This window comes from Myodes glareolus, chromosome 1 (genome assembly GCF_982192425.1).
Source record: "Myodes glareolus chromosome 1, mMyoGla1.1, whole genome shotgun sequence".
NCBI lineage: Eukaryota > Metazoa > Chordata > Mammalia > Rodentia > Cricetidae > Myodes > Myodes glareolus.
The window spans coordinates 97,838,543-97,860,955 of record NC_142026.1 but is presented as its reverse complement, the minus strand read 5'-3'; the positions used below and the strand labels follow the sequence as shown (position 1 = coordinate 97,860,955).

The 22,413-nt window shown below is 37.4% G+C and overlaps 1 protein-coding gene across 5 annotated transcripts in view; it reads left to right on the top strand.

The window, feature by feature from the left end:
- The window catches only part of Cep85l (centrosomal protein 85L), a 114,324-nt gene that overhangs the window by 57,479 nt on the left and 34,432 nt on the right, over window positions 1–22,413 (top strand). For all 5 annotated transcript variants that reach the window (XM_048424999.3, XM_087911042.1, XM_087911044.1 and 2 more), the window contains 3 exons: window positions 10,414–10,535; window positions 14,590–14,707; window positions 21,599–21,778. In XM_048424999.3, the coding sequence (XP_048280956.2) occupies window positions 10,414–10,535; window positions 14,590–14,707; window positions 21,599–21,778 (420 nt within the window). The remainder of the gene's footprint in view (window positions 1–10,413; window positions 10,536–14,589; window positions 14,708–21,598; window positions 21,779–22,413) is intronic.

The following is a 22,413-nucleotide window of genomic DNA, read 5'->3' as shown; positions in this document are numbered from 1 at the left end:
TTGGTTTTGTTGAAAGATGTGGCAACGTACTGCACAGATAACACAGGCATAGTTTCTACCGAATTCATAGTTCTTTTATTAATATTTTATCAGTAAATAAAAATCTGTTAAATTCTATGCTGCTTGTAGCTAATTTTCATTTTATTTGTTGAGATTTCTGAGATTCTTTTGGCTGAGGTATCATTCTTTTACCAAAAGGCTTTTATAAAGTCCTACTTTAGATAGACTATTCTTGGAAGCAGAGGGAGATTTGCTGTGCTATTTGACATGTTGTGAGTGATGCCTGAGCTCTGGGAGAAAGGTCCATGAAGGAGAGCGATAACACCCTGAAGAACTGCAGAGGTGGCCCTGCAGCTAGAGCAGCGGCACTGCAGTATCTAGGGTCACTGTTTGTCCAGCCAGAGAGCACCAGCTATTTTCAGACACACTAGAGGAAACTTTTAGTAGATCATGTTTGGCCACTAAGTGACATATTTTGGCAACTTTTTATAGCATCTGGGTTTCATCTCAGTAGCATGTTTGCTATTGTAGATATAAGCTATTCTTACTCAATTAGGAGAGTGGAATTTGCCGTTCTAATGAGGAGGGGTGTGTGTGTGTGTGTGTCTGTGTTTATCCTGAGTCTATAAATGTATAGAGTAACATATTTGAGTCTAGTTAGGGCTTATATACAGAGAACTTACAATTTTTCTTTGTCTATTGAATTAGTGTTTTCTTCTCTAATTAGCAAAGAATAATGGATTTTTTTGCATATTTGGGTAAATCATCTAAATGAATTATTTTCTTTCCCTAAATTTGACAGCTATACAATGTGTTCATAATAATGTTTGTTTGTTAAAAAAAAATCCTTTGATTCTTTTTTTTAAATTCAGAAGCATCACTTTGGTGTTCCTTTCTCAGGCTAGCTGACACAGTTACAAGCCCTTAGGATTACCTTTATATTTCATGTTCCTTTTCAATTAAATTTTATTACTTATGAGAAACACTTTACATATTTGTAAGTTTCTTATATTCTTGATTACTTAAATTGTCTATAATTAACAGAAGAAAACTATACTATTGAAATTCTCAGAGAAACAGCAGAACATCAGTTTTTCTCTATTTTATCAATATGTAAATTTTGATAAATATTTTTCTACCTAACAATAACTAAGTTTGTAAAACTACATTTTGCTTTCGGGTATCATGGCTAGTTATGATTTTATTTAACATAAATTCTTATTGTTTTTCCAACTTCTTGAGGCAAATATATTATTGATAGGATATAGAGGAGGGGATGTTTTCAATTATAGAAACTGAATTATCGTCTAATAGAAAACATCCTGGCTCTCCTAGATTATTGGCAGCTCTGAAAGGTCAGCTTAACTTTGAGTTGTTAGTAAAGTTTGTTCTTGCATTTTAATGGGTAGTTATTTATTTCACTTGAACTTTGATCTCATGTTATTTGAAGGTGAAGTCTAGAACTGAAATTATAGCAGAAAAGGACAGCCAGGACTATCTACGCCAGCATCTATAGAGCACACTGGCAGCCCTAAGTGTTGCTCTAACAGAGGAGTCTCTATTTTCTTGGCCTCATGCCTTTGAGTTTTACCCCATAACAAGCTTTCATCCATATTCATTTTTGTCTATTGTTTTTCTGGTTTAAACTTCAGTGATTTCTGGTTTGGGACTTATTTTCTTCTACATGCTTGCCTCGAGTGTCGTTTAAGTTCATTTTAATTGATGCCCCAACAAGACCTAGAGTTACTTAGGAGAAAATGTTCTGGGCAGACTTGTAAGGTATTATCTAGATTAGGCTGAGATTGGAAGACCCATCTTAACAGCGATTGGAACTATTTGATGGGATGGGATTCTGGACTGAATTAACAGGAGACAGCTGAGTACCAGCACTCATCTTTGCTCTCTGCTTCCTGATTTTGAATGTAATGGTTCAGATACTCCAAGTTCCTGCTGCCATGGGTTTTGTTTGTTTGTTTGTTTGTTTGTTTTTGCTATAGTGAACTATGGTTTTGAATTGTGAGCCAAAGTAAAATGTTCCTTCTTTAAAACAATCCTGTATAAAAAAAGAACTGCTGGAAGAATAACTTGTCCCTGATCTCGAGCTCCAGTACAGAGCTATAGTTATAAAAACAGCATAGTGTTGACATCAAAACAGACAGATCAATGGAATTGAACTGACCCTGACATTACTCCACACACCTATGGACATTCGATTTTTTGACAAAGAAGCCAAAATTATACAGTGGAGAAAAGAAAGCATCTTCAACAAATGGTGCTGGCATACCTGGGTATCAGCATGTAAAAGAAAGCAAATAGATTATATCTGTTGCCCTGCACAAAACTCAAGTCCAAGTGGATCAAAGACATAAATCCAGTTATACACTGATAGAAGAGAAAATAGGAAGTAGTCTTGAATGACTTGGCACAGGAGACAACTTCCTGAATAGAACACCAGTAGCACAAACACTGAGATCAACAATAAATGGAATTTATTTTCAGAATGGGAAAAGATCTTACCAACTCCATATCTGACAGAGGGCTGGTCTCCAAAATATATAAAGAACTCAAGAAACTCGACATCAAAACAACAGATAATCCAAATTTAAAATGGGGTACAGATCTAAACAGAGAATTCTCAACAGAAAAATCTCAAATGGCCAAAAGACACTTTAAAAAATTATTTAATTATTATGTATACAACATTCCTTTCATGTATGCTTGCATGCCAGAAGAGGGCACCAGATCTCATCATAGATGGCTGTGAGCCACTATGTGGTTGCTGGGAATTGAACTCAGGACCTCTGGAAGAACAGTCAGTGTGCTCTTAACCTCTGAACCACCTCTCCAGCCCAACTTTTTGAAAATTATATACAAATTACTTCTTATTTTACTATTACTTATTTTACAATTATACTCGAGTTACTCCTTACTTGTTTTTCTTTTTTTTCATTTGCCTATTGTATACTTTTTTTATTTATTAATTAAAAATTTCCACCTCTTCCCCGCCTCCCCTTTCCTTCCCCCTCCCCAGCTCCCCCTCCCTCTCTAGTCTTAAGAGCAATCAGGGTTCCCTGCCCCATGGGAAGTCCAAGGTCCTCCCCCATCCATACAGGTCTTTAAAGGTGAACATTCAAACAAACCAGGGTCCCACAAAGTTAGTCCATGCAGTAGAACTAAATCCCAATGCCATTGTCCTTGGCTTCTCAGTCAGCCCTCATTGCCAGCCACGTTCAGAGTGTCCATTTTGATCACATGCTCCATCAGTCCCAGTCCAGCTGGTCTTGGTGAGCTCCCATTAGATCAGTCCCACTGTCTCAGTGGGTGGACGCACCCCTTGTGATCCTGACTTCCTTGCTCACGTTCTCCCTCCTTCTGCTCCTCTTTTGGACCTAGGGAGCTATGTCCAGTGCTCCAGTGTGGGACTCTGTCTCTATCTGCATCCATCGCCAGATGAAAGTTCTATGGTGATATGCAAGATATTCATCAGTGTGGCTATGGGACAAGGTCAGTTCAGGCACCCTCTCCTCTGCTGCCCAAGGAACAATCTGGGGATCTCTCCTTGGACCTGGGACCCTTTCTAGAATCAAGTCTCTTACAAACCCTAAAATGGCTCCCTTAGTTGAGATATTTACTTCCCTGCTCCCATATCCATCCTTCCTCCATCCCACCCATCCCATTCCCCCGAACTATCCTGAATTCTCCCCTTCGACCTTTTCTCTACCCAACTCCCCTTACATACACCCCCCAACTCCCTCCACCCCCGTGCCCCCAAGTTTGCCTGGCAATCTTGTCTACTTCCAATATCCAGGAGGATAATTACATGATTTTCTTCAGGTTCACTTTCTTATTTAGCTTCTCTAGGATCACGAATTATAGGGGAAGGAACTTGATCCTGCCTCAACTTGACATGCCATGCTTTGTTGATTCCCATGGGAGGCCTTCCCCTTTCTGAGTGGAGGATGAGTGGATGGCGGGGGTACAGGAGGTGGGGGGGGGAACTGAAGGAGAGGAAGGAGGGAGGGAAAACTGTGGTATGTAAAATAATGCAAGAATTTACTAAAAAAGTTATGAAAACAAAATCTCTTTAAGGCCATAATATAGATCTGTGAAGAAGAAACAATTGGAATTAAGTGTGTTCTATTCCCCTCAGGTTCTTTAACCCTTGCTTTAGAACATTGAAAAGATAATATACATGCTTATTCTTCTTTCAATTTAATGGAAAATTATTGTATTTTGTTTCTTTTGGATTTCCTTTAACTTTTTGAAGACCAGATCCTGAACTATTGTGAATTATGTTGAAAGAAACTCAAAGCAATTTCACAAAAATCAGGAACAAGACAAAGCTGTCCACTCCATATCTATTCAGTATAGTACTCGAGGTTCATGCTAGAGCAATAAGACAACAAAAAAGGAGATCAAGGGGATACAAATTGGAAAGGAAGAAGTCAAACTTTCACTATTTGCAGATATAATAGTATACACAAGTGACACCAAAAATTCTACAAAGGAACTTGTACAGCTGGTAAATATTTTCAGTAATGTGGGTACTCAAAAAAAAAAAAAATCAGTAGCCCTCCTATACACAAATGATAACTAGTCTAAGAATAAAATCAGAGAAACAACACTCTTTAGCCACAAACAATATAAAATATCTTGGGGTAGTTTTAACTAAGCAATTGAAAGATATATATGTATCAAGAATTTTAAATCTTATAATTGAGAAAGGGATCAGAAAATGGAAAGATAGCTCATGGTCTTGAATTGGTAGGTTCAACGTAGTAAAAATAGCAGTCTTACCAAAAGTAATCTACAGACTCAATGCAATCCCAATAAAATCCCAACAAAATTTTTCACAGATCTCAGAAGAACAATACTCAGTGTGGAAAAACAAAAATCCCAGGATAGCTAAAATGAGCCTATACAATGAAGGAACTTCTGTAGGTGTCACCATCCCTGACTTCAAGTTCTGCTATAGAGCTATAGTAATAAAAACAGTTTGGTATTGGCATAGAAACACATGTGGATCAATGGGATTGAATCTAAGACCCTGGCATAAATCCACACACCTTTGAATACTTCATTTTTGACAAAGTAGCCAACGTTATACAATGGAAAAAGGAAAGCATCTTCAACAAATGATGCTGGCATAACTGGATGGCAGCATATAGAAAAATGCAAATAGATCCATAAAACTCAAGTCCAGGTGGATCAAAGAGCTCAACATATATCCAGTTACACTGGAGCTGATAGAAGTGGGAAGAAGCCTTGAACCCATTTTCACAGGAGACCACTTCCTCAATGTAACCCCAGTAGCACAGACACTGAGACTGACAGTAAGTGGGACCTCGTGAAACTGAAAAGCTTCCATAAGGCAAAGGACACTGTCAATAAGACAAAACAACAGCTTATAGAATGGGAAAACATCCTCCCGAACCCCATATCTGGCAGAAGACTGATCTCCAAAATATCTAAACTCAAGAAATTAGACATCAAAATACCAAATAATCCCATTAAAAATGGGGTACAGATTTAAATAGAATTCTCAACAGAAGAATCTCAAATGGCTGAGATATACTTAAAGAATTGCCCATGATCCTTAGCTATCAAGGAAAGGCAAATCAAAATGACTGAGATTCCATCTTATACCTGTCAGAATGGCTAAGATCAAAAATGCCAATGACAGCCTGTGTTGAAAAGGATATAGTGTAAGGGGAACGCTCCTCCACTGCTGGTGGGAGTGCTAACTTGTACAGCTACTTTGGAAATCAGTATGGTGGTTTCTCAGAACACTGGGAATCAATCTACCTCAAGACCCAGCATTACCTCTTGGGCATACACTCACCAATGGGTACTAAATCATAACATGAGAACACTTGCTCAACTATGGCAGCTTTATTTGTAATATCCAGAACTTGTAAACAACTTAGATGTCCCTTAGAGGAAGAATGGATAAACAAAACGTGGTACATTACACAGTGAAGTGTATTACTCAGCTGTTAAAAATTATAATGACATCAGGAAATTTGAAGGCAAATGGATGGAACTAGAAAAAATCCTGAATGAGGTAGCCCAGAACAAGAGAGACAAACATAGTATGTACTTGTCATAAGTGGATATTAGCTGTAAAGTAAAGGATAACCATGCTAGGTAACCGGAGAGGCTAGGTAACAAGGAGGGTCTAAAGAGGAAGCATAGATTTCCCTGGGAAAGGGGAAATAGAAGAGATCTAGATAAATTGTGGACAGGTGGGAATGGGAGCATGAGGGATGGGATTGAAGGTGGGACAGAGGGAGGAAGTAATTAAAGAGATATCTTGATGGGGGTGTAGAAACCTGTGCAAGAGAAACTCCTAGGGATCTATGAGGATGACCCCAGCTAAGACTCCTAGCAATAGTGAATACATAGCCTGAAGTAGCCATCTCCTGTAATCAGATAGGTGACTACCCCAGTTGTCATCACAAAACCTTCACCCAGTAACTGATGGAAACAGACCCATAGATCCATAGCCAAGCACTGGACTGAGCTCCAGGAATCCTTTTGAAGAGAGGGAACAAGGAGTGTATAAGCCAAGGACAGGGTGGGGGTGGGGGTCGAGGTCATCATAAGGGAATCCACAGAGACAACTAACAGGAGCTCACAAACACTGGACTGACAGCTAAGGAGCTCGTATGGGACCAGCCTAGGACCCTACATATATGTGACATTTGTGTAGCTTGGTCTACTTGTGGGACTCCTAGCAGTGGGAGCGAGGCCTGTTCCCTAATGCTTTGGCAGGCATTTGGGAACCTACTATTCCTCATACTAGGTTGCCTTACCAAGCAACATAGGGAGGTACATAGGGAGGAGCTTAATCCTACCTCAAGTTGATAGATGTGCCATGCTTTGTCCATACCCCTTGGAGTACTGCCACTTTCTGAACAGAAACAAAGGAATGGATTTGGGGGAGGGGGAGTGCTTTTCTTTAAGTTGGGATGTTTGCTGTGTTATTGTTTCTTGTGTGTGTCTTTGTTTTTTATCTGTGTTAATATTTAGAAAGGAAGAATCCTGCTAATTTTGGTTATTGTTTGTTTAATGTTAACTTCTTAATTACAAGGAAAGGCACAACTTTTTGTCCCTTTTGCTCATTTTAATTTTTGTTCATTTTGTTTCTGAGGGATTTAGATCAAGGATTGCAAATGATAATAAAACTCTATGTTTGGCTTTATTTACGTATGTTCAACAAAATACTTAGCAGGTGCTTTAATTAATCCATTCTGCCAATGGCTCAAAGTGTGTCAAGTCAAATATTGTTGTTAGATATCATTCTCTTGCAGATCCCTTGTTCCTTCTGTTATTTTCTTGTTGCCAACAAGCATTAAAACAAAGCACAGCAGAGGCTTTTCCTGAAGGATAGTTTTAGCTGTGGGGAAAAATGCAGCCAACACTATATAAAGAGTAGTGTCATGGCTCTGTGAGGAGACAGTTATCTGTTATGTAGCTTCTTTTCTCATAAAGGAGGCAGAGGGTATAAAGCCTGAAACACAGTTCTCAGAGTGTGTGCTGCAAGCCATTAGTTGGCACATAGGCTGAGGCAGTGTGTGAAGAGCGGGTGTTCTTTGTTGGGTTGCCTGGGTCTCAGCTGTAGTTCTGTCTGCTGACTGTAGTCTGCTACATAGTGTTTGGAGGGCTGATTTGTGTAGGAAGCAGCCAGTCAAAACAAGGATGCCATTCATAGATGGAATAGAACCCTTAAGGATCCTTTGTATGCTGGGACATAGCTTCTTATTTCTGCACTGTGGGGGTGTTCTCAACAGGGGATTAGACAGTGGAAAGGGCAAATGAACTGAAGTGGGTGGAACTAAGTCACCAATCACAAGAAAAAACTCGAGTGCTTCAATAACAGGTATACATAAATTTGTGACTGGGTTTATAGTACCAGACATAAATTCCATCCTGTATATTAGACCTTAGATTCAATCAGATTACCCCCAACAGACTTGCCACTGTTGCACCAATGGCTGTGTTTTGCCTTGCTGGATGTTAGTGTAATACACAATTCTATTACCTTCAGCAGCCAGTTGAGTACCTTCTAGCTATGGAAGCTGGTCAGCAGGTAGGAAGCTTACGACTGAGTTCCAGGTTGATTCTCTATGTCCTGCAAACATAGCACATGGTGCCTTCAGCAATAGGGTTTTACCATTTGGTGGGCAGACAGCATTAGTGGCTAAACCTTCCCATTCCTAGTACTCCCCTTCCATTTCATATCACCTTTAAAGCCTCTTTCTTGTTTGTTTCTTTGTTTGTTTGTCGTTTTTTTGAGACAAGATTTCTCTCTCGCTGCCCTGGTTGTCCTGGAACTCACTTTGTAGAAAAGTCTGTCCTTGAATTCACAGAGATCCGCCTTGCCTCTGCTGAGCTACCACGCCCAGCTAAAGCCTCTTTTTATTACTCTTTCAAGAACTGCTTTCTAGTTTTCTGGCATTGCCATATTGGTTTTTATTGTTGTTGCTATATGCTAAATATCTGAAAATTTTCTTAAAGTCTAAGTATATTATAGCCCTATTTGTAACTACAATGGGGACAAATGGCCATCTAAATCGTCTGCATAATAGTTACTTGTGAGTAATGTTTATATCTTGAAAAATATTTGTGATTATGAAATTAAATGATAAGATCATGATAATTTACAGTTTGGATACTCTGGTCTTGTGTTTTGTTTTTATCTCTTTCCTGTGGTAACCCTCCTGGTAGTGTTTGTCCGAGCCATAGAACGTTTCCCTTATTGTACTGCTTCCTGAGGTAATAACTGACCTGTTCTCCGTAAACTTCTACTTAGATAAGATAATGAATGTAAGATCTTATATGTAGTGTGACAAATAGACCTTTTGAAACTTTTATTGTCAATTCTTCATTAGATTTACATACTTACTTTGTAAAGTGCTTGAAATTCTTTAATATACAGTATTTGTAAATGTGTTTTTTATGGAAAAGCCAGTTTTATTGCATTTTACTACATAACTGAATATCTTTAAGGTCCAATATCTGTACTTTTGGCTTCTATGTCTATTTAATTTGGCATTAAAACACTCCACAAGTGAGAGAGTTTCCATGGCACTGTGTGTCAGAGAAGACTACAGTGGTGCTCAGAGCCTAGACATCAGTGCTGCAGCAGGGCAGGGACCTATCTATAAAGGAGGAGAAGTAGCCATTTGGGCCACAGCCATCTTGTTCTTCAAGCTACACAATTTTTCCTTTGGTTTCACAAGGATATGGGTTGAAGTGCCCGCTTGTGTGTCAATGACTGCAAAAGTTTTGTCAGTGATACTAAAGGCTTGGTTTCTCTGAAAATAGTGGTCTTTTGGTAGTCATGGCAAGTGACTTTCTAAAGTAACTGTCTGAAGAAGGGCAAAGGGTTGGAAGCAGACCTTTGGGTTGGCCAGTCCTTTAAATTGCTCTTTCCTGGTCCATAAGTAGTCCATGAACAGGTCCAGTCATCCCTGTAAAAATGTTTCCCCTCATTCAACAGGAAAAGAAGATGCCAAATGCCAAACAGCACAGAGTAACTGTCCAGGTAATCCTAGACCAGGAAGTCATCTATTAGTTCAGCTGCTTTCAGAAATTCCAGTGCTTTGTTCAGTGAAAAACTCCTCACTTCTATAACCATTAGCACCAATGCATCCTCTAGGGGCATTTAGCAATATATTTTGATGGATTCATAAAGCATGATTGCAGTGTAAGAGGAATGTTTCACATTAGACTGTTCTACAGGAATATACAATGAAGAATCGTTATTTTTGATATGCTGGTTTTTTGTCCATAGGGAAAGTAATACAGTTTGAAGGTGTGTCTCTATCATACAGTCTCTGAAACACTCTGTAGACGTGCTAGCATAGCTGCTCTCTCTGAGTGTTCCTGATGCTGCCAAGATCTAGCTGAAAGTAGTGGCATTGCTCATGGTTATCATCCTTCCTTTTATGAATTATTAGCTACCCCCTCCCATAATTCATGAGCTCTTTTTGGTCTGTCTTCACCTTCCTTTAAGTAGTCCTCTTCAGGAGATTGAGAAGTTGGCAGGAATGGTTTAGATAGTTTACTGCTTTTAGCTACTAGAGGTCTTCTATACTGTTCCAAATAATACCTGATGAAGGAAGACATCTTAAGTTAGTCCATCATTGGGCGTCAGGACAGGAACTCAAGGTTGGAAACTGGAGGCAGAACCATGGAGGAACGGATTGCTGGCTCCCTCTCTGACTTGCTGGTTTGCTCTGTATATGTCCTTTTACATAGTCTTTTTTGGGGTAGGGGGTAGAGGGGAAGGGAGGGAGGAGAGAGACCTGTTTTTCTTTTTTTAAATGGAAACCATTGGGGAAATGCTGGATGATCTGTAAGTGTTCCCTTTAGATAGCATGCTAAACTTGTACACTTTTTGTTCAGGTTTTGCCTGGATCATCCCGTCAGAGTTACTCACCTTCTGGCTTTCAGGATTTCAGTAAATGGGAATCAGTGTTGAAAATAAAAGAAGGACTTCTAAGGCAGAAGGAAATCGTAATTGATAGGTGAGTCTGCTTTTTAATTACTATATTAGACTGTAAAATTGTAGATTAGGGAAACAATTACAATTGCATCCACTACTTAGAATTTGAAATTACAAATTTATGTCTCATATCTGCACTCTCCAGTTCCACAGCATGCAAGAGCTATTTTAACAGAGGGCTGGGGTGTGTGTGGTCTCTGACATGCTCTGTTTGCCTTAGTGAGACTCATTGTTTGGAAGATCATCTTTACCTTTCTCCACATGCTGCATCCAGCTGTCAGAGCTGCAAGGTGATATCTTCATATTTGCCTTGGGATACTGCCAGATTTGGACAGCCACACTGAAGTTATGAGTTCTTTTGTCTATTATATATTAGATTTGAGACCACATTATATGAAAAGGATATATTTTTAAATTTATATAGTCTAAAGTAGAATCATGGAAAGATCTCTTTTATAACATTTAAAAGTTGTAATATTTTAGTACCAGAATTATCCAGAATGATTTTTATAAGACTTAATAGAAACTTCTGAACAATAAATCATAAGATTGTTGTGTTATCTTTAAAATATATATATATATATATATCATTTATATATATAGATATATATATCATCTCTATATATATATCATTTATATATGTTTTGGGGATTGTCAAGGGTGTTCATCTTAAAAATACTTTAGAAATTGTTTAAGGAGGATATTTTTTTCATAGCCAGTCTTAATTGTTGCTTATTTTCATGTGCAAAAGTAGCATAAACAAAGGAAGTAAAAAGATAGTTAAAAAGAGCTGGGAAAAATGGAGTGAAATAGAAAAGGAAGTTTAACATCATGAACTGCCCATTTTCTTAGCAAGGAGGGAGGAGAGGCAGTAGCTACTTCCAAAAGTAGTGTATTTTCCCCTTGTGAAGTTGAGCTAGAGATTCAGCCTTCCAGGTAGTCTACTGAGGGCTGGAACTACAGCTCAGTCCAGTAGTAGAATGCTTGGCTCATAAGCCCAAGTCCCTGGATTTAGTACCCAATACCATAAAGAGGGAAAAGAATGCTAGTATTTCCTAAATGGTCAAAATTTAAGGGAACTGGAAACAGCTCCGTTGGTAGAGTACTTGCCTGGAATACATAGTACCTTAGGAGTTTCTAAAACCAGGAATAATTAGAACAAATGTATCCCTTTGACTTAGAAAGTAGAGGCAAGAGGATAGGAAAAGCATGAGTTCAAGGCTATCTGTGGCTACATATTGAGTTGGAGGACAGCCTGAGCTACATGTGGGAAAGGAGAGGAGAGGAGGGAAGAGGAGAGAGAGAGAGAGAGAGAGAGAGAGGGAGAGAGAGAGAGAGAGAGGAGAAGGAATGAATGGAGTTGAAAATAGCAAACTTCTCAGAAGAGATACCCAAACCAACACACAAATAACAACACAGACAACACAGAATCTACCAGAAACATGGGTGGGAGTTGGGTGGCAAAGCAACATGACTCCTTTAAAGGATCATAATTCTTTAACTATTGAGCTCAAATATATTGAAGTGAGTGAAAGGCCAGATGAAGATTTCAGAAGTTTCCTGGTGAGAATGATGAAGATTAAGAAAGCAAATATAAACAGAGGACATGGAATCCTTGGAAAGTAAGCAACACAGAGGAAGAAGTCATCAAAATGGAGAGAAATGAGAAGTGTGGATGAAAATTCAGTACGGTGGAGAAAAATTGAACTTGGAATTTAAAGTTCTGAAAAAAAGTGTTGAAATGAAAAACTCAATCAAATAAAAAACCAGCATTAATAGACTTGACAAGGCAGAAGAAAGGTCATCAAAATTGGAAGATGAAATTTTACTATGTTAAAGTTAAAACCCTAGTTAGAAAAGGGGAGATGATATGGGATGTCCTTCTGTATATGTGTTGCTTTTATTGGTTGATGGATAAAGCTGTTTTGGCCAGTGGCTTAGCAGAGTAAAGCTAGGCAGGAAGTCCAAACAGAGATACAGAAAGAGAGTAGGTGGAGCAGTCACCAAGAAGATAGATGCCACTAAGATGAAAGAAGAGGCAGGGGAGAGGCAAGAAAGATAGAGGAGTGAAGTATTTTTTCTTTCTTTTAAATTATTGTTTATTTTTAATCTTCTTAAGCTTTCTTTTGGGGGGCACTTCAAGAGTGAGGGGCAGGTACAGGGGAACTGGGGATGAGCAGGCTTGGGGTACATATGTGAATTTCCCAAAGAATCAATAAACAAAAAAAGTATCAACATATTAGTCTTACAAGGTAAAAAGACCTGAAGACAGATGGTAATGGTGGCCACACAGCAGTGTGCATATGCTTAAGGCCACTGGATTGTACCCTTGAGAAAGTTAAAATGATAACTTTTATGAGATGTATATTTTACCTCATTTTAAAATTTTTATATAAAATAAGTTTATATAAATGTTTATTCCCCCCAAAAGAAATGGTAAAATTGTATTTTTTCATATAGAAGAGTAAAATTAGATCCTTCATCCTGTAAAACTAGCAATTCAAGAATAATGGAATACATGTGATAAGAAAGCTTGAGGAAGGAAGGTAAGGAACCAGGCATAGGGCTCAGACGACCTGGGGGAGGGACGCTGGGACAGGAACAAATGCCATGCTTACCAAAGAGGAAAACAGGAATAGGAAAAGTCATATTGATGGTAACTTAGGATAAGTATCTGACTTTGAGATGGACACTGTAGTGAAGGAGTGGGGTTACTTTGCATCACAGTTATCAGTTAAATTTGAACATCAAAGTTTACTTTTGTTGTAGTTGTTTATATTCATGTTATCCTTATAGAATCCATTACAGATTACTTATATTGTTCCCATTGCAACTGGTCAGTTCTATAGGCCAATTATAACATTGGTGAGCTAGGATTAGATTCCATAGGATCAAAGACTTGAACCCCAGCAATCTTTTCTTTGCTTCAGATGCCAGCCACAGGTGAGACCTCAGGCCACACATGTCTCTGGCAATTATCACAACTATGTTAACAGAAAAAAATAATCTAACGTAGCTTGGAATTTAGTGCAGGAAAAGAATTAGAATATGTAAAAATTTAGTTGGTGAGAAAGTTTTTAAAAAGAAACAATGTTTATCTGTTAGTTTTTGCAACAGTATCTGTACTTTATTAAATTTTCACTGAAAAATGGTTTCCATTTTGGAATTTTGAACATGTAGTTCAGGAATTGATACATAGACTTCCATTTGTTTACACACATATATTATACATATTATCATTCTGTTGTGAGTAACTTATTCTAGTCTTGCTTTTTCTTTTGTATGTGTATGCACTTTCATGTGTGTATGTATGCATGTGTGTGTAGGTACCTGTGTATAGGTAGTGTGCTTAAATGTGTTTGTATGTGTGTGTAGGCCTGAAGTTGATCTTAGGTGTCTTCCTAGACCCTTCTCCATTTTATTTAGAGGCAGGATGGCTAACTGAACCAAGGACTACCCAATTTCAGCTTGTTGCACAAGTTCTGATTGGTCTTAATAATAAAAATCCAAAGCTAGATATTAGGGTAAATGCTGAAAGATCAGAGAGCCACAGCCAACTCTTACCTCATCCGAAAAAGGGCCAAGCTCCTGTCTCTTCCCACCTTATATTACTGTCTCTGCCTAGTCATATCACTTCCTGTCTGTGTACAGACCTCCAGACTTCTATGGTTAATTAGTAGCTAGCTCTGCCCTCTGAACTTTAGGAAAGCTTTATTTGTTAGAGCACAAACGTCACACTAGCTAGTCTAGCTTGCCAGCTTTCCCTGGGAACCCTGTCTCTGCATCCTAAATGCTACAGGCAGCTTCCATGCCTGCCTGACATATACATGGTTCTTGAAATTTGAACTCTGTTCTTCATGTTTAGGTGGAAAGCATGTATTGAGCCATCTCCCTAGCCCTGTGGTTCTCTTTTTTTCACATAGAAAAAATGTTTAATTATCTAATTTCCCCCAGTGGTTGAGATGAGACAAAATTTTTACACACCTTTTAAAAAGTAGTAGAATACTAAAATTTCTCTGCATTATTTTCTAGGAAAGTATATTCTGCATAATGTAACTTCAATTTATGTTTTACAGGCAGAAGCAACAAATTAACCACTTACATGAAAGGATAAGAGATAATGAACTACGGGCACAGCATGCCATGCTGGGGCATTATGTAAATTATGAAGAATCTTACATGAGCAGTTTGCAGGTAAGACTAGAGAACTCTTGGTAGTTTGTATTATTAATAAATCTGTACTTACAATGTACTGTATTTATAACATCAGAGCACCTTAAATCAATGTTTTGTGTAGTATGAGAGGGCCTGCTTTTGGTCTCAGCCACCCTGCTAGCTTATACCCCAGAAATAGCCACACAGACTGTATTAATTAAATTACTGCCTGGCTCATTATTTCTAGCCTCTTATTGGCTAACTCTCACATATTAGTTTAACCCATCTCCATTAATGTGTATTGCCACTTGACTGTGGCTTAGCGGCATGAGTCTAACCAGCATCTGTCTCGGGCAGGAGAACCATGGCGTCTGCCACACTGCCCTTCTTCCCAGAATTCTGTTCTGTCATCCCCACCTATCCGAGTTCTACCGTATCAACTAGGCCAAGGCAGTTTCTTTAATAACCAATGAAAGCAACACAAATACAGAAGGACCTCCTACACCAGTTTTGAAATAACAGTGAATTTGCATAGTTCATGTTTGTTTGTAAAAGGTGCTCAACTACTTTCTTCCTTTGTCCTTTTCACGTCCTGTCCCACATGCACACAGAATAAGCTGTCATCAGTCCCTGGGGTATCGCTCCACAGTTGATGCGTACTGTAGACAGATACAATGCATTTTAGTTCTTTATGTTTACAAAATCATTAAAAATATGTACATTATTTTATACCTGGTATTATTATTTATATAATATAGAATTATGCAAAATATACTAATTACTTCTATATCATTTTACCTAAACTTTTGTTTTGTGGCTGTATGATTTTCTATTTTATAGAAATTATAATTTATTCAACCATCTCTTACTCATTAAAATTAAAATTTGCCATTTTGGTATATTACAAATGATGTTGCAAAGAGTAACCTTTTATAAATATAGTTTTGTTCCCACAAACATATGTACAAGATAAAATGATGGAACCAAGAATAAATACACACAGCTACAGCCACCCAACTTTTGACAAGGCTAACAAAACATAGGTTGGAGAAAAGAGACTCTTCAACAAAATGGTGCTAAAAAACTTGGATTTTACTTACACCAAACTGCACTGAGTATGTGCCTCTCGATTTAAATATAAATGAATTAAAATATGGATTCAAGACCTTAATGTCACACCTGAAACTCTGAAACTTAGAGATGGGACTGGTGAAAGGCTCAACAAGAAAGGTTGCTTACTGTCATGCTTTAACCTGAGTTTGATTCTCCACACAAGATGAGAAAACCTGCTCCTACAACTTGGCCTCTGACCACACATACTCACAGTGGCACACATATACACACACTAGCAAATAAATGCTAAAAGATAAAAGCACCCAAAGATATAAGCACAGGCAAGGGCTTTTGAAAAGGATGCCAACAGCTCAGGAAACAATTGTAAAAACTTACAAATAAAATATGAAATAGAATTTTCAGCAGCAAAGAGACAGTCTTCAGAATGGGAAAAAGTCTTTGGCAACTAGACATAGAACAATGAATTTGAATTTACACATAGAGTTTAAAAGGAACTAAAAAAATGTCAAAATAAAATAAAAAAACAAAATTACACCAAATTCGCCAATCAATAAATGAGCAAATGAACAGTTTTCAAAAGAAAATACAATGATTAATAAATACTTGAAGAAATGATCAAAACCTTAGTTGTGGGGAAATGCATACAATGAAATTCTATCTCACTCCAATCAGAATGGCTAATACTTTTTTAAAAGCCATCAAGACTGGGACACAAGACCTATTAAGCACAGTGGTGGAGATGCAAACAGGTGCCGCCACAATGAAAACATTTTGGAGGTTCTCCAAAAAAGTAAAAACAGTACTGACATATGATCCAGCACTACCACCCCAGCAGGAAGGAAACTAAGCATACCAGACACACTTTATGCCCATGGTTATGGCTGCACTACTTGGCAAGAGTCAAAATATGAGACTAAGCTAAATATCAATCAACAGATGAACAAGGAAATGCATGTATACAAGATGGAGTTTTATTCAGCTCGAAAGAAAATGAAACTGTTATTTGTAGGAAAATGGATAAAACGAGAACATCATGCTAGGAAAAGTTTAAGCCATATGCAGAATCTCCATTTAAACATACACACATGAATATATGTAACAGAAACTTCATTTCTCAGAACTTTATTACAGAGATAGATCTATGTGGCAATATCAAGGTAATTTTATTACTATGGATCTGTAGTATAATTTGAGCTTAGCTTTCATGGGTCTTTTGACATTACCCTTGCTATTTAGGATTGTTTTTCCTATTCAGGATATTCAGTGCTTTCTACACCGTTTCCTTTTTCCTTAGTTTTGTGAAGAATGATAGGATTTTGTTTATTTTTTGTTTTTTCTAGACAGGGTTTCACTGTGTGGCTCTGTCTGTTCTGGAACTCACTCTGTAGACCAGGCTGGCCTCAGATTTACAGAGATCCACCTGCCTCTGCCTCCTGTGTGCTGGGATTAAAGATTTGTACCACCACTGCCCAGCAAGAATTTTTTTCTCTTAAATTAAGGATTGTTAAATGTGTCTTAGTTAGGGTTTCGATTGCCATGAAGAGACACTATGACCAAGGCAACTCTCATAAAGAAAACATTTAGTTAGGGTGGCTTGCTTACAATTTCAGAGGTTCAGTCTATTAACCATCATTACGGGGAGCATGACAACTTTCAGGCAGATGTAGTACTTGGGTCGTTGCTGAAAGTCCTGCATCTTGCAGGCAACTGGAAGTCGACTGAGATACTGGGCAGTGTTCTGAGCATAGCAGACCTCAAAGCATGCTCCCACAGTGACACATTTCTCCAACAAAGCCATACCCTTTCCAAGAATGCCACACCTAAAAGTGCCACTCAGTATGTGATTATGAGGGCCAGTTATACTCAGACTACCACATCTAGTGTCTTCAGTTTCTTATGTGTTGTAACAGATTTTTTTGTTTGGTTGTTTGGTTGGTTTTTGAGACTGTAGTGCAGATATACCATTGGGAATCAGCTCCACATGATCTTGGTAAAGGACTATGACTTGGAAATAAAATTGTGAATAAGCCTAGTCTGTATAATCCCGTGGGGATACAGATGTAGTATTGCTGATGTCTTAAACCTTATAGGGCCATTGTTGTCAATTATTTCTCTCCCTTTTAAGGTTTTTTTTCTTGAAACTCACTTGCATATTTTTCTATATATACTTTATAATGGACCTATTTATTTCCCAAAGAAAAATATTTTTTCTTGGGATTAAAAAGAGAGAAATGAACATTTCCTTGAGATAGTGCTTCTGTTTGTGGTATTATTTTTGTTATTTTCTGTTAAGGTCTTTATTCCAAACTCATTTGAAGTGAATTTTTTTTCTTTCATTGTACCCTCAAATGGGTTTTTTTTGTAAAATTTAAATTAGACATTGAAATCAGGAAATACTAAAAACCAAGTAGGTATAAGACTTAATCAAGTTAGGAGCATTTAAAGTAGTGCTCTAGCTAACTTTAAAAAAAACTTTGATAACACGTATATCATAATATTTTATTACTGCATACTCTACTTTGATTTCAATTACAAAACAGCAGTTCCATGTGGGCTAGTGCTAAGATTGATAGTGTAGTTATGTGAAAATAGTATTCTTGTGTTAAATAGCTAGCATAATTTGTTTTGAAAACAGTATTTTTGGTAGAACCATTCAATATTTCCTTTTAACTTTATTCTTAATAAATGTTACTCTTGGGTTATATATACAATTATTGTATTACCAAAAGCATGTTTTTAAGAAAAGGTCTGAACTGTGTTTGAGGCCAGTAGATGGCTCCCTGAGTCAGTGTATCAGTGATTCCTTTTGTGAGTCTTGCCTGGACTGTGAGATCTAGAGTCATGCCGGCACAGGTGGTTGAGATTCTCTTCCACCTTTCTTTCCGTTGTTATTTTTTGGAAATTGTATAGTGTGTGTGAGGTCCGTTTTGTGGTTAGGTTAGGGAATGAAGGTTTCTGTTTTAGAATGCTCTAATTGCGTATTCAGCTTCTTTAATCATGTATTAAAAATCGCCAGGTTTCATTTGTATGTGAGTTTTGGCAGGTATTGTTCCATTTCATCGAGTTTATAAAGTTTCCTGAGATTGGAGGAATTCTCTTATGGTTCTTCTTTTGTGTCTGTCATTAGCAATGTTGGCGCTCTTTCCCATTCTTATCTTAGCCTACCTAAAGAATTTCTGATTTTTATTGCTGTTAATAAATGCTCAACTTTTGTTTTGTTGAATTTTCTGTATCATATTTTTAATTTTATTGATTTTTTGCTGTATTTTTTGTTTGCTTTGGGTTTAATTTTCCCTACTTTTTCTAGTTTACTAGAATTGGAGACATAGATTAATTTTAGATCCTTATATAAAATATATTCAGAGGTGTAGATAGCCTCAAAGCACCAATTTATTTAGATCTCACAAATTTTCAGTTATTTTGAGTTGCTTCTAAATTTTTCTTTAGAGTTCTTCTTTAAGCCAAATACTATTTAGCAGTGCTTTGTTTTGGGATGTCCCAGGTTTTGTGTGTGTGTGTTTGAATTCTAGTTTACTTTACCTGTGGTCTAGAGGCAGGTGTCTGATGAGTTTTCAGCTTTTAAGATATGATTTATGAACTAGAATGCAGTTTTCCTGGTGACTGAAAGGAAATTGAGAAGTGTGTGTTGCAGTTGGGGAATCAATGGTCCAGATGTCAGTTCATCTGGCTCCTTGATGGATGGTGAGAGCAAGTGTGTCCTCACTGATACTCTGCCTTTTGTGGCATGGCATTCCTAATCAGCTGTCGAAAGTTTTCAGTGACTGTAGTTGATATACATATTTCTTCTTGTAGGTCTATAACCCCACTTCAAATATTTTGATATTCTTTTATGCTGTTAAAGACTATTTTGTATTATTAATAAGGGTTTCTCATAGAAGACACATAGGGATCTTGTTTTTTGATCCACTCTGATAATCTCTGTCTTTACATTGGTGTACTTTAACCAGGGATTTTCATAGTGACCATGGGTATAGTTGATTTGATAGCTATCACATGTGTAATTCTTGTTCTGTGTTATCATGTTTTGATGTAACACAGTTTTTCTCTTTTGTCATTTTAATTAACATTTTATATGAATATTTTCTTTTTATTTCAATAACATTTCTTAAAATGTTTGCCCTAGAATGTGCATATACATTTGCAATTAATCTTAAGACTAGTGCTCTGATATGCCTAGGTTGGTGTCAAGTTGACAAAAACCAACCACCACAGCAGAATTTACCTATTTTTAAAGAAATGTCTCAAAGTCACTACCCAACTAAAGCCCTTTTATTTATTTTCCCAGTGATATCTTCATTTTCCTTTTCCCCACACTTTCTTTATCCATTTTTCCATTGAGGGGCTTCTAGGTTGTTTCCAAGTTCTGGCTATTACAAATAATGCTGCTATGAACATAGTTGAACAAATGCTTTTGTAGTATGTTTGGGCATCTTTTGGGTATAGTCCCAAGAGTGGTATTGCTGGATCCTGAAGTAGGTTTACTCCCGGTTTTCTGAGAAACCGCCACACTGATTTCCAAAGTGGTTGCACAAGTTTGCATTCCCACAGTAATGGATGAGTGTTCCTCTTTCTCCACATCCTCTCCAGCATAGGTTATCATTGATGTTTTTGATTTTAGCCATTTTGACAGGTGTAAGATGGTATCTCAAAGTTGTTTTGATTTGTATTTCCCTGATAGCTAAGGAAGTTGAACATGTCCTTAAGTATCTTTTGGCCATTTGAAATTCTTCTGTTGAGAATTTTCTGTTCAGTTCAGTGCCCCATTTTTAATTGGGTTATTTAGAATTTTAATGTCTAGTTTTTTGAGTTCTTTATATATGTTGGAGATCAGACCTTTGTCTGATGAGGGGTTGGCGAAGATCTCCCATTCAGTAGGTTGCCTTTTTGTCTTAATGACATTGTCCTTTGCTTTAAAGAAGCTTTTCAGTTTCAGGAGGTCCCATTTATTCATTGTTGCTCTTATTGTCTGTGCTACTGGGGTTATATGTAGGAAGTGGTCTTCTTTGCCCATGTATTGTAGGCTACTTCCCATTTTCTCTTCTATCAGGTTCAGTGTGGTCGGATTTATATTGAGGTATTTAATCCATTTGGACTTGAGTTTTGTGCATGGTGATAGATATGGATCTATTTTCATTCTTCCACAGGTTGACAACCAGTTATGCCAGCTTCCCTTTGTTAAAGATGCTTTCTTTCTTCCATTGTTTAATTTTAGCTTCTTTGTCAAATATCAGGTGTTCATAGATTTGTGGATTAATATCTGGGTCTTCAATTCTATTCCATTGGTCAACATCTCTGTTTTTATGCCAATACCAAGCTGTTTTAATTACTGTAGCTCTGTAATAGAGTTTTATGTCAGGGATGGTAATGCCTCCAGAAGTTCCTTTATTGTATAGGATTGTTTTGGCTGTCCTGTTTTTATTTTTTCCATATAAAGTTGATTGTTGTTCTCTCACAGTCTGTGAAGAATTTTGTTGGGATTTTCATGGGGATTGCATTGAATCTATAGATTGCTTTTGGTATAATTGCCATTTTTACTACGTTGATCCTACCAATCTAAGAGCATGGGGGATCATTCCATTTTCTGGAATCCTCTTCAATTTCTTTCTTCAAAGCCTTTAAGTTTCTATTTTTTAGATGAGTAAATCAAGACTTAGTGATACTGATTTTCTTTAATCATGGTCTGTATATAGGAGGCAGAAGCTAGGCTTTAGTTTGAGGACAGTCTGATTCTAGAGCTTATAGGTATTGCACTGTAGCCCCATCCCATTTTGTTTTTATTTGTTAAGGACAGGTAAATTTCTGAAGACTTATCCGCCGTTATTTTTTTCCCAATAGCCACAATATGAGAACAGTTCGGTCCAGACTCCTTTTTCGGAGCAGTCATTGTCCCATCCCCAGCAAGAGGAACTTGAGCAAAAGCTAGCATCTACTGAGAAAGAAGTGTCACAGCTCAATGAGTTTCTTAAACAAAGAATAAACCAATTTAGTGAAGAGAAGAAGAAATTGGAGGAAAAGGTGAGTATCGTGTGTAAGATTGTGGTGGATCAACAGCTTTCTTCAACAAACAATGATTGTTTGTAATTTGCCCTGTTCCAAGTGCTCTATCAGGTTATACATTTATATTATAGTAATTAGTGCTATATGTACCAACTTTCAAAAATCTTATGCTATTGTCAAAGATTTAAGGATCTTCTTGAGGCATAAAAGTCTTTATTATACTTTTCTAATAGTGAAACTACTTAAAGCCAGATGCCTTCACCACTGCCTCTTCATTCTCCTTATTCTCATTCCTTGTTTCTTGGTCTCATTGATCGTAAATTATTGGAATATGAAGTGAAGCCTATTGCCAAAAACTCATCTTAAGCTATTAAGTTGAAACCCCTTACCCTGAATAAGTAGATTTCATGTCATACATATGTGGTTTTGTGTATCTCTAAAAGACCTGTTATCCACAAATGAGAGAAAATACTAAGTATTTATTGTTCTGAGTCTAGATTTACTTAATGTGATAATCTTCATTTACATCTATTTTCCTTCAAAGGACATAATCCCATTCTTTATGGCTGAATTAAACTTCATTTTACACACACACACACACACAAGTGTGTGAGAGAGAGAGACAGGTGTGTGTGTGTATGGGTGTGTGTGTG